This window comes from Petromyzon marinus, chromosome 41, assembly GCF_048934315.1.
Source record: "Petromyzon marinus isolate PM22_M1 ecotype Great Lakes invasive population chromosome 41, UKy_Petmar_22M1.pri1.0, whole genome shotgun sequence".
Taxonomy (NCBI): domain Eukaryota; kingdom Metazoa; phylum Chordata; class Hyperoartia; order Petromyzontiformes; family Petromyzontidae; genus Petromyzon; species Petromyzon marinus.
Window position 1 is genome coordinate 11497212 of NC_133707.1, and position 17301 is coordinate 11514512.

The window sequence follows — 17301 nt, forward strand, 5'->3', positions numbered from 1 at the left end:
CTGCGACACTATCCTCTTACATGTCACAACACCGAGCACACATTCAACCGTCCACAGATGCACAGAGAAGGGAAGGCGTCACACCGCTGTCGCTGCCGCTGCCGTTAAAGCAAATAAAATCGAGTGGAAACGGGCAGGACACGGTGACGGGAACAGCTGACGAGAGATAAAACCAACTCCGGAGTGGGGACCGAGAAAGAAGGGAACAGAAGTAGCGGCGAGGCAGTGGAAGAGACGGCTGCAGGAGCGGCAGGAGGAGAGGTGGCTGCAGCGGCAGCAGCGATGAGGGTGTGGCGACGCGCGACGCCTCGTCGCCGTGGCGGCGGAGGCAGCAAGCGCAAACACCGCAGCGCCGGGCAGCGCCGGCAGGAGAAGGAGCGTGAGCGTGCATGCGTGAGCGTGCGTGTGCGTGCGTGAGCGTGCGTGCGTGAGCGTGCGTGCGCGTTGCGTAACGTGACTTGACATTAATAATATTTTTGTAAAAATTGATTCATTAATGATGCATGACAGCTAAGGTCACTGCGGATGAAAGCGTTATGCGCGAGGACGTGCACGCTATCTAATGAAGACATTCGAGAGACAACTTTAAATTGCGCGTGCTGTCGGGGCCACGCTGATTTAAGGGCAATTCATTATTTTGCGCACGCCTAACACGACACGTGAATTATAGCCTAGGCGGATTAAGGGGCGCTTCACACTGCAATTACCAATGCTGGCACGCCTAAATGGCGTAACGCACACCCACAGCCCGCGCCGCCATCATTCAGGGCTGCGGTTAAGCGCGGTTAGCGCTGTGCGTGCACCACACAGCGCTCCTCTCAAAGGGTACCAGTGCCTAACCTCATCTTCATCACCGTCACCAGTCATGTACGTTGAACTTCTCCGGCACCGTATGTGGCCATTCGTGCTAGTCGGACGTGCGTGACGATGGCCGCAATCTCTCTTGCTCCTACACACGAGCCGATTTGATTGCTCCATCTCCTCGGTGGACGCCCCGCAACCGGGGGACGTCCTCGCCTGCGGCTGCCGCTCCCATCGCTGGTCTCGGAACGCCGGGCCGTCGTCCCTTCCGGCGACGCCGCGTACTGGCGCGAGGCCACTCGGGTTTCCTGGACCGTCAACGTGACGTCTCTAACTAATGCCCGCGTCCCTCGTTCGGACTCCCGGTGTAACGGGCAAGCAGGCATCTCTAACTGGACACTTGGGGCAGTTAGGGAAGTTTGGGCCAGGAGCAAAAAGATGCAATAAAGAGGTGGACAGGAGCCGATTGGGAGTGCTTCTGAAGAATGTATTGTGCACTTCAGTTGGCGGTCGACGTTCAAAGTGGACCGTGACCCTCAAAGGAATGGCGCCGCACCCCATGGTCGCCCCGCCCCCCCCCCCCCCAGTGGTCACTCACGACGCCGGCGTCTCGAGTGACCACTGAGACGCCGGTGTACGGCAGCAAGAGTAGTTTATGCGAATGCTGTCACAAGAGAAAGACAATAAATTGTCACCGTTCGGATAGCTACAGACTTAGCGCTGCTTGGAAGAGAATCATCAAATACCACATTGTTTAAATGCATGCCTATACAGGTCACCATACTGCAGTAGGGATTACCGTTGGTACGGCTATTTTAGTACACACAATCTACAGGATGTATAAAAACAATGGCCTTGCATAATGCGTATCAAGAATGTACGTTAATTACCACAAAATAACCCAAACGGCAAACGGATACCCATTGTCATTTATATACATTATAATTATTTATATAAAATTATAATTATTTATATACATTATAATTCCCCCCCCCCCCAATTTCACTCAAGAAGAAATGTGGCAGTCGCCTGATGAAGCTGGTTGTAATTACTGGTGAAACGTCGTACTCAGATTGTAAATGTTGTGGCTTGGCTCTCCAACACACCGGTGTGCTGTACTAGTGACGAATTGTCATGTTCTGTTTACGTGACAACCCTTACTAGTTGGCTGTGTCGGGTGGTGGCGGTTTTACCGACACATTTATATATTTACGCGATCCAACCCCCAAAAAACCTCTATTATGGACATGATCACGTGTTTGAGACTCTAAGGTGTTAATGTAGCAAGTGGGTTTCTGGCATATTCTCTATGAATGCTGTGAGCATCACACCATCAGCAGGTTCTCCTTCTACACTTTGAAACAATCAACAAGGCACCGTCCAAAATACTCCTCAAGTCTAGGAATTCCTGGATAAATATGGCGCTATTATTATAACACGGTGGACTTGTGATAAAGAGGCATATGTGCAAAGTCTCGTGTCCAGGAGCCTGGTACTAACAAGATCAGTGCCAGGATGGAAGATGTGGCAAGGCCAAGAAGGATGCCTTCCAGGCACAGATGTTGAAGCCATGGCAGCATCCGCTCGCTCGCCCGCCCGCCCGCCCGCCCGTCGACCCCCACCGCTTGCAATATCGTCACTCACCAGAGGGCCGTGGTGGACACGTACTGGATCATCTGCACGAAGGGGAGCGGGTCCGACGTGGCCCCGCAGCGGCTGCACACGCACTGCACAGGCACAGACGGCAACACGGTCGCATATCAGCGCAACCCAGCCCTGCCGTGTTGGCATGACGTGACCTTTACGTCCACAACGGTCATCTTTAAGGGGGGAGGGTAGTCCCCACGACATGCTCTCATGCTCTGGCCACCAAGGATCTCCGTCAAACTTTCCCCGGTGGGGGACCGTCGCCCATGGTTCTCTCACAAACTCCCCCTAAATTTTGATTTAAAGCTTTCGTGACTGCAGCGATTCATATTCTTGGTTCTTTCGGTAAAGTAACATTCTACGTGACTTTACCGAAAGAACCAAGAAGATGAAAAGTCACACCTGATGATGATTGCTTGTGTTGCAGTCGAAACGTCGTGATAATTTTATTGTTTTATATTTTTATTATTTTATTGTTTCCCTTCTACGTGACTTTACCGAAAGAACCAAGAATATAACTCCCCCTAGTCACCCGTGTGGGTGACCTCCTGCCCATGTTCAAATCGAGGCCTAGAATTTCTCTTTTTTGGGAAATAAAAACTCTGCTTTGCCCACGTGACTACAGCACGCAACTCCGCCATCGCGTTAAGCGCATAACAGACGTCGTCATCACCGTAGGAGCGTTAAAGGCATTAACGCAGTCACACTCGTGGGACGCACATCAACAGCACCATCTCAGCACGGCACGTACCACCACCACCGTGGTGGTTGTTGTGAAATACACACGCACGGCACGTACCACCACCGTGGTTGTTGTTGTTGTGAACTACACACGCATGGCACGTACCACCGTGGTAGTTGTTGTGAACTACACACGCATGGCACGTACCACCATGGTGGTGGTGGTTGCGAACTACACAGGCACGGCACGTACCACCGTGGTGGTTGTGAACCACACACGCACGACACGTACCACCATGGTGGTAGTTGTGAACTACACACGCATGGCACGTACCACCATGGTGGTTGTTGTGAACTACACACGCACGGCACGTACCACCACGGTGGTGGTTGTTGTGAACTACACACGCACGGCACGTACCACCGTGGTAGTTGTTGTGAACTACACACGCATGGCATGTACCACCACCGTGGTGGTTGTGAACCACACACGCACGGCACGTACCACCACCGTGGTGGTTGTTGTTAACTATACACGCATGTCTACACAATGTCACATATGTACAGTCGGACGAAGAGTCCAAGTGTCTCCTTTATCAAATAACCTATCATCCTCTGTTGATAGTCCTAAGGCGGTGGGGGGGGGGGGGGCCAGGAGCTCACTGACGTTCTAGGATTGGAAAAAAAAAACAATTGAATAGTAGATCACCCTGTGTCAGGCTATAGGGCCAGGAAGACGGTGTCACGGAAGGGTTGCCCCCATTCCAAATCTTTATTTCCAGAGCTGGAACAAACTGATAAATATATTTTTACGCGATTGGATTTTCTGTGACCACGCTCAGACAATTTCGGGAACCTGATTTAATCACGGGAGACTAAAACCGAGATTCCAAGCTAACGCTTCGGCCGTGGAAATTCGGTGTGCTGACATGGCACTAGACCCCTCCCTCTCCTGTGCCAGCCAGCACTCGTCATGCCACGGTCAGGACTGGCGCATGCGGGGACTCAATGGCGTGTTCATTCACACGCAGCGTGACATCGCTGGCCAGTCAAATGGAACACCGTGCAGAAGGCGGGGGTCGGGGGAGGGGGGCGGGGGGGCTGGGGGGGGGGAGAGGCGGTGGGCGGCAAATCCGGCGCTTGGCTCCGCGAGCTGACACGGAGGCATTGGCGGGCATCAGCACGACGGCGCACGGTGGCCCGGAGAGCGATTGCTAAACGAGCGCCACTCCTCCGCAGACGTCACCCGCACGGGTTCTGTCTACACGCCCGGCAGCTGCAGCAGCGACGGCGGCAGCAGCAGCAGCAGCAGGAGCAGCCCAACTAACGAGAGAGAAGTGGGGGAGGGGGCGTCGAGTGGGGTGGCATCCTCAGTCCGGCGGCACGGGCTGCGACGCGTCCCAAAAGGTTGCGTGGGGTCACGTGTCGTTAAATTAAATTAAGTGCACGGCACTCGGCCGCGTAACCGGGGGGGGGGGGGGGGGGGCGACGCGGACTATTACCGTAATGGAAATCTGGTAACAAACTCCAATGGGCACGCGCACAAGCGAGCGTCGGCTTCCCCCACCCGCCCCACCGGCCCACCGGCACACCGGCACACCAGCACACCGGCACACCGGCACACCGGCACAAGACCAACCGCCAAAGCCCACATCGCCAAGCGTTCCCAAATATTCCCAGGAGCGATGGATTTTCGCTTCGGCCGGAGACGTGGTGAACATGTGAGTGCACATACAACGGGCGCGCGCTCCGACCGCGGGGCGCTGCTGGAACGGCCGCTTCCGCACTCGCTTCAGATTTTAGTGCCGAGCGTTGTCCACGTGCCGAGCGTGAGCGCGGGGCCCGCGCCCCCGTCAAAGCGAGCGCTCCCCACGGCGGCTGACCCCGAAAAAACACGATTGGAACCGGCGCCCCAAGTCGCGCGGGCATGTTGCGCGAGCGATGGGTTGGGGGGGTGGAGGCGAGTTGGGGTTGGGTGGGTCGGTGGGTCGCTGGGTTGAGTCAGTTTGCACGAGATCCACAAGGAGCCAGGCAAACAGTTCAATTCTCTGGGTTGTCTTGGCAGACTCTTACCGAGTTACGACCAAAACACGCTTTTAAATTGTACAGATATACTCACTGCCAAGAGCTGCTCAACTTTACCAGCATGGGAAACAGGCTCACACATTTCACTTGTTTAAGCTCTCATCAGCAAGCCGGACGCAAGGCCACAGCTAAGCCGTGTGATCTCTGAAGGCCGATCTCGTGACCCATGAGGAGTTATGACGAGCACAACGCCGAACACGGCACGAACGCCTCGGCTTGGATGAAAGTTTTCTGGCCTAAAATAAAAAAAGACAACTCCCGAGCGACCACGCGGGATGCTGAGCGGCCGAGCATTTTAAAAGGGCACACGCAGTGAAGCCCCGTCAAGTGCGCTTAATGTGGTTACGAGCCGCCCGCTGTGAGCGCCCGGGCACACAGCGGCGGCGGCGCGCCCACCAGACGTCCCCGTTACCCAGCCGTGGATATAATTTGACCTTTACAACGCCGACGTGTGTTACTGTGTGGAGTTGTTGGATTTTTTTTGCTTTGCTCGGCATTCTAGAAAGCAGGCCGAAAGGTTTTTTTTCGATTGGCACTTTACATCCAAGAGCCACGATCAATTGTGCCCACATGACCGCGTGGGCGCCATGTTGTCTTGTGTTCTTTTGTTATTTCCCCGCACACGCGATTTTTTTTATTTTTGGTTTTGCACAGGCGCCCGAGGTGAAATAACCGCAGTGTTGCCTAAGCGCGCTCAGCGGGAATGAGAGCGCGCGGGGGGTGGTCGCCCATCCACCCGCCCGCCCGCCCGAATGCCGGCCCACCCGCCCGCCCGCCCGCTTTGTAGGGGAACGGGAAATGCCGTGATGAGATTTTAGAGCCGCACGAGGAGGTGATGGCCATCCCACTGAGGGGAGATTGAGGGGGGGGGGGGGGGGGGAAATTGAAGTGGGGGGGGAGTGGCCATGCGAGTCTCGAGATGACCGTGGTACTCTGACGGCTGGAAGCCAACGTGCCAGTGACCACATGGGGTCATGGCTGAACGAAAGGGTCACAGAGGCTTGCAGATAACAGACTGAACTTTTTATTTTACCAGGTAAGGCCACCGAGCTATATAGCTATGTTTCAGAAGAGACATGGCCACAAATAATAGCCCAACGAAGTGGCTTATCATCATGTGGAATGTTATAGCAGTAGTCAAATACTCTAAATGTGTGCTGATTATAAATGTGGAGGGAGAAACCAAAAGACCCGGAGAAAAATCCATGTGACCACAGGGAGAACAAGCAAACTCCAAAAATAGAGGCATCACGGTCGGGATCGAACCTACGACATCCTGCGTACCGGGCAGGATGTCGTAGGTGCTGTCTGTGGAAATTCCTCAAGGCAACAACAATCCTGCCTCGTCGTTCACAAAGTAAACCGACTGTCAATCCAATGCTGGATGAAGGCCTAACCCAAGTTGTTTTGCTAATGGGGGGGTTGTTTGACAATTATTCACCAATGTAGACTGCCTCTCTATGTCCTTATAAGTAGTCCCGCTGCTTCTGTACTGCGTCTTTGAGATGCGGTCAAATTTAGACGCCATATAAATACACGAATAAAGTATTATTGTATATTATTGTTATTATTCAGCTTGTTTACCCAGGAAAGCACCAGGGTTCTACCGAGGATTTTCCAGTAAGGGGATGATGATTTCCACGAATATTCCAATTGAGTAATTGCCAAGAATATTTCAAATGTGGCAAATTTGGACCGTGGCACCACACGCTACGCAGGGAAAACTGTCTTTGTCAAGGGTGACACGACCCCTGAATCTTAGGATGTTGCTGTCTCAGTGCTCCGACACACACATTGTGAGCCTGCTGATGCCACCCCCAAGCCAGCCTATATGGGATTTTTAAACTCTGGTACCTGTGGACCAACTCACAATAGCCTGATCCTGTGTGGCGTGCAACGAGGTGAGAGTAACATCCAGTGTGGGGAGCGGTGGCATAGTGGTTAGCACGCTGTGCTACAAACAACGGGACCCAAGTTCGATTCCCGCTCAGCGGCCACCAACCCCAGTGATGATGTGGACCGGTCTCAGGCCTCCCGTAGGTCAACTCAGCCTCAAATGAGTACCCGGTACAGTGTGTAGACATCGCCACTGGAGAGAAAAAGGCGAGCGGGAGTGGTGCTGGCCACCCACCCCCTCGTGTGCCATGCCGGCCCTTCATAGGTGCTCACTAACAGCACTTGCCCCAACAGTCCGTTAACGCTATACGGGGAATCTCTGTCATTGTCATAAATTAGTGTGGGTTCCTGGCATCGCTCCCAAGGGGAGATCCCAAAGTGAAGAGTCCTTGTCCTAAGCGGCTGACATGATGCTGCTCATGATAATTACTCATCTAGAAAACAAACAAACCGAGGAATAATTAATTAAATAAAGAGAACCGCTAGCGGTGACTCCCATCTGTCTGAGCGAGACCTCTTTCCATTTTCTTCTAAAAAGCTGCAGGTATTATTATTTATTTTACTAGTAAGTTGCAATCCTCCAGAAGGGCTTTGGATGACCCGCGGGCTGTTGTGGTAGCGGAGTCCACGTGCCGAGTTACACAACGCACGACAACAACAATCATAACAGGCGTAATAATACAACCATAATATTTGCCCTGTGGGCCCTGCCAGGGGGGGAGACAAGGGCTTGGGGGGAGGCCTTTATCCAGCAGTGGATTGATCATGGCCGATGATGATGACGGTGATTAAACCCCCACATCAAGCACGCGCGTGTGCGTGTGTGTATCTCCCGTGTAGCCTTAACAGACTGTTGGGGTAAGTGCTGCTCGCGAGCACCTATGGAGGCCGGCACGGCACACGAGGGGTGGGTGGCCAGCACCGCACTTTACCTCCTGGTTTTTCCCTCAATGTTTAGAATGAACACGTGTTTTAGAGTGTTGGCTAAAACGTAATAAGTGACTTCGTTAAACTAGCATTTGTGGCCAGGTCACTTCCGACAAATTGACTAATAGCTCAGTGGGCGTTACTTGGTGAAATAAAAATAGTTTCATTTAGTTTGGTTTGGCGTCGCACTTATGGAGGGCAAAAATTTCACGCTGCGCCAAAACTTTCACACACAGGCCCCAACACAGAAGGAGGTCCCCTCTCCCCCGCACTCGCCTGCTCAAACATGTTCATGGCGAACTTCTGATGCGTAACGCAGTGGCGCGCGGTGCACAGGTCTTCCCGCACGTCGCCCACCAGGTGGAAGTGGATTCTCAGCAGCAGGTTCTCCTGCGGGAGGGAGGGCACACGGCACCGCACACCCATAGGCCTCGCGTCAGCGTCAGAAGTGAGAGTTACGAAATGGTGAAGCAAAGTTGAAAGCCCGGTGTCAGGCCTCAGTCGATAACATCTTCAGTGCCACAAGCACCAAGGTCTTCGCCGACAACCCTGCATCGTCCACCCACCCCGAGCGTCTCGGTCGCATCGCCCGTATCCCTGTGTCCAGTGACACGAGTCTACACTGGACACGGGGGACACGGATCAGCAACTGAAACGCAAAGACGCAGAGCCTTGATTGGTCTCTACCGAACCATGTTCAACGTCGCTGCACGGCCGGCCGACAACGAGGACCGGTGGGGGCGTCCGGGGAGTCAGCCCGAAGCGTGAATGTGGACTGCTGCGGCCGGTGCTGCACATTGTGCAGCAAGGGGGAAGTGAAGGATCGCCCCCTGACCAGATCGAGCGGCCGACGGGGAGCACTGAGCAGGGGCAGGCGATGGGGCCGTGGCCCCGGCTCGGCCACCCACGCGCACGTCGGCACGGGAGCGGTGGCCGTCGCCGATGACCCGGTGTGACCCCCCCGAGTGCTCTGCCGTCTCTCTCGTCTCTCTCAAGTGAGCGGGGAGCGAGGCGGGGTGAGCGAGGCGGGGGGGGTGAGTGGCGACTCACGAAGCACTCGGCCGCGTCCTCCATGAGGCCCAGCTGGAAGCGGTCCTCGTCCTTGAACGTCTCGGCGAGCGCCGAGCGCAGCGCGTCCGAGTGCAGCGCCTTCTTCTCGCTGTACTCAAACTGGCTGAACATGGACTGGGGGAGCACACGGGTGTGTGTGTGTGTGCGTGTGCGGCACAGCACGTGTTCGTGAGTGTGTACGTGTGAGCGTGCGTGTGTGTGTGCGCGCGAGAGTGGCGGGTGGTGGGGAGAGCAGTGTTTCAGTGGTTAGTGACCGTCCGAGTTTGAGCCCTGAGCCATGCACACGACCAGCAGTGGCAAATGTGAACCAAACAAGGTTTGGGGCCTCGGGACAACTCGATCTGAACTTCGTAGCCGGCGCATTTTCACGAACATCAGAGCACTAGGAAGACCGAGGCACACGGCCAGTCCTCGATAACGGGAATGGGTGCAAGGTTCTTACGTAATGTTGCGCAACTTACAAACGAGGTGAGCAAGGCACGTGACAGACAGAGACAGGAAAATGGACAGAGAGACGACGTGTACGCCGTGGGAAAGGAAGGCAGAGACAGACAGACAGAAAAAGAGACTGTATGTGGACGGTCAGACAAATTTAGAGACAAGCTGAAAAAGACAACTACCGACGGACCCATCGACAGACAAAGACAAAGCTCCCCCATACAGCCTTTACCAGACTGTTGCGGCAAGCACTGTTAGACACAAACAGACACAATATAGATAAACCCACTGAGAGACAGTGTGATAGCCATGGAGACACAGGGAGGAGAGGTATACAAAATTAAGACTAACAGAGGGAACAAGGAGGTAACGAGGCGGAGATGTTTGCGGAAATCGAAGGATGGAGAAAACGCAGGAGAGACGTGCCCCAAGCGTGCGGAAAAACCGGAGGCTGGCTGGCTCTGGCAGAGGGAAGTTGAGCACTCAGCATGGGGCACTCGCATCGATGACCCGGAGCTCAGAGCAATATCCTCCGGAGTGCACCAAGGCTACAGAATGCGCCGCATTTCAGCCAAGACGTGAACAAAGCGCGGCCCTGGCTGCCGTGTCGGCACTTCAGGTGTCCTTGCCATTGATAGCAGCAGCGGCAGGTGCATTAACTCACACGTCTTGCCCCGCGCGTCCCTCCGCAGCTCAGAGCCATCATTTTTTCCCTGCTAAATCAATCACCCCGTGTGGGGAAGCACACGCACACACAGTGTGCCCTCCCGTGCGAGAGGGCTTGACAAATTCTGTAAATATCTGACGGGCACCACGGCAGAGTGATGCCTGCTCACGATCGCAAGATCGCGAGAGTTCAAACTCCGGTCGCGTGTTGACTCAGACCCATCATATCTCGAGGGCCATCATCACTACCCATGATCAATCCAGTGGTGGATGAAGGTCTCCTCATGCCATCTAACCAAGCACCTGCACACGAGGTGATTTCATCGTTCCAACTGCTCGGCAGACATCCTCTCTGAAGCCCTCCATCCCTTCACTGCCACTTGGTCGCTATTCTTGACCACTATTCCTTATTCTTACCACCGAGGTCAATATAATCGGTACTACTGTGTACAAACTCAACAGTGCATCTTCACCCACTGATAAGACTGATCACTGCCATGGAATCGGGAAATTTCCATCAAGTGAAATGACCGCTACCCCGCATTAGGTTGTGCATCAACACAATTTCCAAGTGACACTCGAATTCGAACAATGCCAACCAATTCCGGCATAATCCAACTCCCCGCGTGGCCGAATTAACGGAGACTGCGAGTGGGGGGGGGGGGGGGGGGTTGGGGTCGTCCGAGGAGTTCGCTCGGTGCCGGACGCGCACGAACGGCACGAGCCGCTGAGCTCGGGGCAGCGCGGGGGACGCGAGCGATGAACGGCGCTCGCCCCGCGGCACCTCGATCGCGAGTGAGTAACGACGCGGTTCCGCGCGCCTACTCTCCACTGCCGTACCTCTTCAAACTGTTTTGGGAACGGGGTTGTTGTTTTTTTCTTTCATGCGGGGGTTGGGGGAGGCGACGGCGGTTCTTTTACGGGAAGACTGATAGGTCCTTCCGCCCGGTGATGGGTGCTCATTTCAAGAGGTCAAAGGCCAACAAAGGATGAAACTCACAATGGCCGCTGTCCCCGCCCCACCTCTCCCCCACCCATTCCCCCAGCCCCCCGTCCAAAAAATGTATTCGTCCGTCCATTCTGTGCATACACACACACACACACACGTGTGTGTGTGTGTGTGTAGGAGCTGGCACCAAAAATCTCTACAGCTCAAGCAATGGGCGCCACAGTAGCGAGGTAACTACCTCGCCTGGTATACAGGAGGTCGTGGGTTCGATTCCGACCCTTACGCCTGCATATATTTGGAGTTTGCGTGTTCCGCCTATGGCCACGTGGATTTTTGTCTAGGCTGTCCGGTTCTTCCCTCCATATTGAGAAACATGCGTTTAGAGTACTTGGCTGCGAGAAATGTCCACGTGGTAAGCCACTTTGTTGAGCTATCATTTGTAGTCGGGTCGCTTCTGAAAAAGAGCGATACAGCTCAGTGGGCCTTACCAGGTAAAATATATATTTGTTTTGTATTTTTATGGCGATTAGGACGAATGAAAACTAGGCTTTGGTCACTTACGTTAAATAGCGGGTTTCATAATAGACGGACTTATTAAGAGCTGACACTCGGAGACTGCTAACCGGGTCCATGAACCCACAAATCTGTCCCCGCTGAGGGAGACCGACAAATCGATGCCTGGCTGTGGGCCCGGGCATTTAAACGATGGTGGCTCGGGGGGTCACGTGATGGGCCTGTGCGGTGGTACGGCGACTCCTCGGGACAGCCCGCATGTGTGTTTTTGTGTGTGTGGGGAGCGAGCGGTAGTGCAACGGTTAGCACGCCGCGCCACGAACGCGGCGACACGAATTCGATTCCCGCTCATGGCCAACACCAGTGACGATTATCTGAATCGGTCCTGGGCCTCCTCCCCTAGGTCGACTCAGCCTCAAATGAGTATCTAGTGCGATGTGTAAAACTATCGCCACTGGGGAGACAAAGGCGGCTGGACATTGTGATGGCCACCCACCCTCTCGTGTGCCGTTCCGGCCATCATAGGTGCTCGCTAACAGCACTTGCCCTAACTGTCTATTAAGGGTTTATGGGGAATCTTCGTCTTTAGATTTCTGGGCATGGGCCCCAGATGGCATTTAACTCTTCACAAAGAGAATGGCAATGGTCGCCATGAAGATAAACTATATTCTTCTTTTTCTTATTATATTCTAATCTTGCGCACGGTAGCAGCAGCAAGATGCTCAGGAGGTGAATGCCAACGTCGAGGTTTGCTGGCCATGATGAGAGGGCTTCACGAGAGAGAGATTTCGTGCTGTGTTGCTGTTCTTCCTCCTGCGTTGAAGGAGCGCAGACTACAGTGGGTTTACTATATGGGTCCATAGTTTGGGTTACATAGCTACAATCACACTGCTGTGGCTTGTCTTTAATGTATGTCCATGTATCTCTACGAGTTTGCTATACAGTTCATAGTTGGGGTTGCATGGCCACAATTGTGCTATTGTCGCTTGACTCTTTAATTTTACATTTTACGAAGGGGGAGGGGGGGGGTGTGCGCATCGGCCTGCTGATGTCAAAGTCTGGAGGCTGCGATGTTTGGGTCTCGAATGAGGTGTTAAAGCTGGACATCCGTGAAATATAATAGTATGGAATTGGATTGGAGATAGAAATTTAAATAAATAAAACCAGCGGTCCATTTGAAGCAAGTCCGGTGATGAATTCCGATTAAGTTAGAAGGGGGAATTCACCGAGCCTCACCTTGAGAGCGCAGAATATGCAGGAGTCTCCGAGGCACTTGTGCCCGGACAGCTGGCGGAAGCTCCTCCGGAACACGTCCAACTGCCACAGCACCTGCACCGCCACGCACCGCCACGCACACCACACGCGTCACTGCCTCGCCGACACGGCGTGCAAACGGCCGTATCTGCCGAGAATACCCACGGCAAGCGGAATGATTATCTACCGCGAGTTTGTGCCCGCGGGTATTTTTATATATTTATATATACACGTCAAACCGCTCGGAGGCACCGATCACACTGGTCATCTCCTTGGTCTGACACCCATGCGGACGTGCCTTCCTAGAAAATCTAAAATTTAAGAAGGGAAAAAAACCCCGTTTCTTTACTTATTATTACTTTTATTTACTACTTATGCTATTATTTGTGCACGGTTGCACTTTATTTCCACGCGCAGCTGCGATTTACTTTGCCCAGTCGGCGTTAACCGCCGAGGTCGTGACGGATTTATTTCGTTATTCCCGTTTGCTGCTCTATGCCCCCTGTACCGCTCGTATTCTGCTGTCACGTGCACACCGATGCCTCACTTTGTTGAGGGCGATATTGGCACGTAAAAGAAATATTGATTGATTGGTCATACTCGCCCATCGGCAGATGTTGCAATCGAATCCTTCGCTGGCCAACAGTTACCAAGGGGCCCAGGGCGCGACTGCGGTCGCCAAACCGTCGGCCACGGTGGTGACGGCCACTGCCCGATTCAATCTTTCACACGTCTACGGGGTGAGGCACCGCGTGCCGAAAAAAAAAAACGGTCCAGAATCTGCTTGTATTGAACCATTCCAAGGAGGATTGACTGCTGACAAGAGAGGATTTGCGTTGAGAGCATTGTAGGAGCTTGCACCAAAACAGCTCAAGCAGTGGGTGCCAACAGTGGCGAGATAAAACGACCTCGCCTGGTATACAGGAGGTGGTGGGTTCGATCCCAACCCTGACGCCCGTACAGTGAGGGAAAAAGTATTTGATCCCCTGCTGATTTTGTACGTTTGCCCACTGACAAAGAAATAACATTTTTGACATGCGTTTTTCTGGATTTTTGTTGTTGTTATTCTCTCTCACTGTTCAAATAAACCTACCATTAAAATTAAAGACTGATCATTTCTTTGTCAGTGGGCAAACGTTCAAAATCAGCAGGGGATCAAATACTTTTTTCCCTCACTGTATATCCAACCTGGATTTTTCTCGGGTCTGTCTGGTTTTTCCCTGCACATTCAGAAACATGCGTTTAGAGTACTTGGCCGATAGAAATTTCCACACGATAAGCAAACTTCGTTAAGATTTTAGTTTTAGTTTAGACACTATATGTCGAAACAGGTCCAGAGTTATATCGTACTGTTATCAACGCTGCTGAAATTATGCACTCCGAGAAGTCCATGCGGTTGATGGATTGTGTAAAAAAATTGCTTATTTTCTTCCATAGAGGAGGCAGATATGTGATGGAAAGACTGTCAGCTAATTAATATTCCTATTTAAGTCTATGGGTTTCCATACAAGTCTGTGGGTTTCCATACAAGTCTATGGGTTTATATACAAGTCTATGGGTTTATATACAAGTCTATGGGTTTCCATACAAGTCTGTGGGTTTATATACAAGTCTATGGGTTTCCATACAAGTCTATGGGTTTATATACAAGTCTATGGGTTTATATACAAGTCTATGGGTTTATATACAAGTCTATGGGTTTATATACAAGTCTGTGGGTTTATATACAAGTCTGTGGGCTTCCATACAAGTCTATGGGTTTATATACAAGTCTATGGGTTTATATACAAGTCTATGGGTTTATATACAAGTCTATGGGTTTATATACAAGTCTATGGGCTTATATACAAGTCTATGGGTTTATATACAAGTCTATGGGTTTATATACAAGTCTATGGGTTTATATACAAGTCTATGGGTTTATATACAAGTCTATGGGTTTATATACAAGTCTATGGGTTTCCATACAAGTCTATGGGTTTATATACAAGTCTATGGGTTTATATACAAGTCTATGGGTTTATATACAAGTCTGTGGGTTTATATACAAGTCTGTGGGCTTCCATACAAGTCTATGGGTTTATATACAAGTCTATGGGTTTATATACAAGTCTATGGGTTTATATACAAGTCTATGGGTTTATATACAAGTCTATGGGCTTATATACAAGTCTATGGGTTTATATACAAGTCTATGGGTTTATATACAAGTCTATGGGTTTATATACAAGTCTATGGGTTTATATACAAGTCTATGGGTTTATATACAAGTCTATGGGCTTATATACAAGTCTATGGGTTTATATACAAGTCTATGGGTTTATATACAAGTCTATGAGTTTATATACAAGTCTATGGGTTTATATACAAGTCTATGGGTTTATATACAAGTCTATGGGTTTATATACAAGTCTATGGGTTTATATACAAGTCTATGGGTTTATATACAAGTCTGTGGGTTTATATACAAGTCTATGGGTTTATATACAAGTCTATGGGTTTATATACAAGTCTATGGGTTTATATACAAGTCTGTGGGTTTATATACAAGTATATGGGTTTATATACAAGTCTATGGGTTTATAAACAAGTCTGTGGGTTTATATACAAGTCTGTGGGTTTCCATACAAGTCTATGGGTTTATATACAAGTCTATGGGTTTATATACAAGTCTGTGGGTTTCCATACAAGTATATGGGTTTATATACAAGTCTATGGGTTTATATACAAGTCTGTGGGTTTACATACAAGTCTATGGGTTTATATACAAGTCTATGGGTTCCCATACAAGTCTATGGGTTTATATACAAGTCAATGGGTTTACATACAAGTCTATGGGTTTATATACAAGTCTATGGGTTTATATACAAGTCTATGGGTTTATATACAAGTCTATGGGTTTCCATACAAGTCTATGGGTTTATATACAAGTCTATGGGTGTCCGCGTGAGTCCATGTGTCCACCTGTCAAAGTCTATAACTCTAAACCGATAATTCAAACCACGGACCGCATATTAAATGCCATTGCCCGCTTTGATCACTCACCGGTGGAATTTCAGATATTCACCACGAGGCTACTCCTGCAGCCATCCACTGGCTCACTCACCAACTCTCACGTGAACCTATAAACGTGACTGACCGACTCCCCAGCAAACCTCCGATTAGCAGGGCTGGCCAAGTACGGTGTGAATGAAGTTCAACATACACACACACAAAAACGGGACAAGTCAAATTCACCTGGGTACTGCGTGCAACCCACTGACCACCACATAGCCCTCCCATCGACACCACTCGCCTTTGAAAATCACTTTCAGAGCCGTGCTTTTAGGCCTCACTTAAAATGATCGTCGTAGGTGTATGGGTTCTATTTCAGTCGGATGAGTTCTCTCCGACTTCAACGGGGCCCTACGGTCGGTGCGAGTTGGTGGAGAGGCCCTCCGGAGCAGTTGAGGTTCCGCGCGTCGCTGACGTTGGCCGTGACAGAGAATCGACCGCGGGTCGCCGGGTTTACAGCGCTGTCAGTGAACTACCGTGCCACCGGCTTTACACGTAGGCTTCCGCGAACAATATCATCCATAATAGAGGTTTTTGGGTTAGATCGTGTAAATATATAAATACGTCGTTAAACCCGCCACCACCCGACACAGCCAACTAGTAAGGTTTGTCACGTAAACAGAAAATGGCGAATTCATCACTAGTACAGCACACCAGTGTGCTGGAGAGCAAAGCCACAACATTTACAATCTGAGAACGACGTTTTGCCAGTAATTACAACTAGCTTCATCAGGCGACAGCCAGATTTGCGGAGAAGTCCTCCTGTTGCATTCCTTAAATCGAGGGGTAGATGTAATGGCATAACTAACCCAAAAATCTATATTATACTGTGCTACCAGCCCTCCCAATATACTATATGGAAAACAGTGGCAGCAGTATTATTGTTATCATTATGGTATTATAGCTAGCAAGCATCATTATTATTTTCTTGTATATCAACAAATTCAGTTACTGATTTTAAGCTTATTTAAATATAGTTACACAGTCCAGTGCGTGTTAGTACAAAATGTACTCCGTCACTTTAATTGAATTACACTATTTCCACAGCGATATATAAAAACCAGTCATCGCAAGGTCTCTGAAGACCTCCGCACAGGGGGGCCACGCGCTGTGCCATGTCCCTGGGCACGTTAGCAGGCGGCCGCGTGAATCAATCTCTTCGCTCGAAAGCAAGCTGGCTCGGCGGCGAGCGCGACGACCGCTCGAATACCGCGCCGGTCTTCAAGTGAATCCTCCCACCGCCGCTAAACCTCCAGGGAACCTTTGTGCACGAAAACTTGCCCCAAGGCATCAGTGCCACGAGAAAGCAGAGCGCCGGG

At 51.2% G+C, this 17301-nt stretch overlaps 1 protein-coding gene across 7 annotated transcripts in view; it reads right to left on the minus strand.

Annotated features, from left to right (window-relative positions):
- Window positions 1-17301, minus strand: part of LOC116950878 (uncharacterized) — a 236210-nt gene that overhangs the window by 57446 nt on the left and 161463 nt on the right. For all 7 annotated transcript variants that reach the window (XM_032969004.2, XM_076073392.1, XM_032969006.2 and 4 more), the window contains 4 exons: window positions 12911-13003; window positions 9088-9222; window positions 8314-8427; window positions 2446-2528 (listed from right to left, as the gene is read on the minus strand). In XM_032969004.2, the coding sequence (XP_032824895.2) occupies window positions 2446-2528; window positions 8314-8427; window positions 9088-9222; window positions 12911-13003 (425 nt within the window). The remainder of the gene's footprint in view (window positions 1-2445; window positions 2529-8313; window positions 8428-9087; window positions 9223-12910; window positions 13004-17301) is intronic.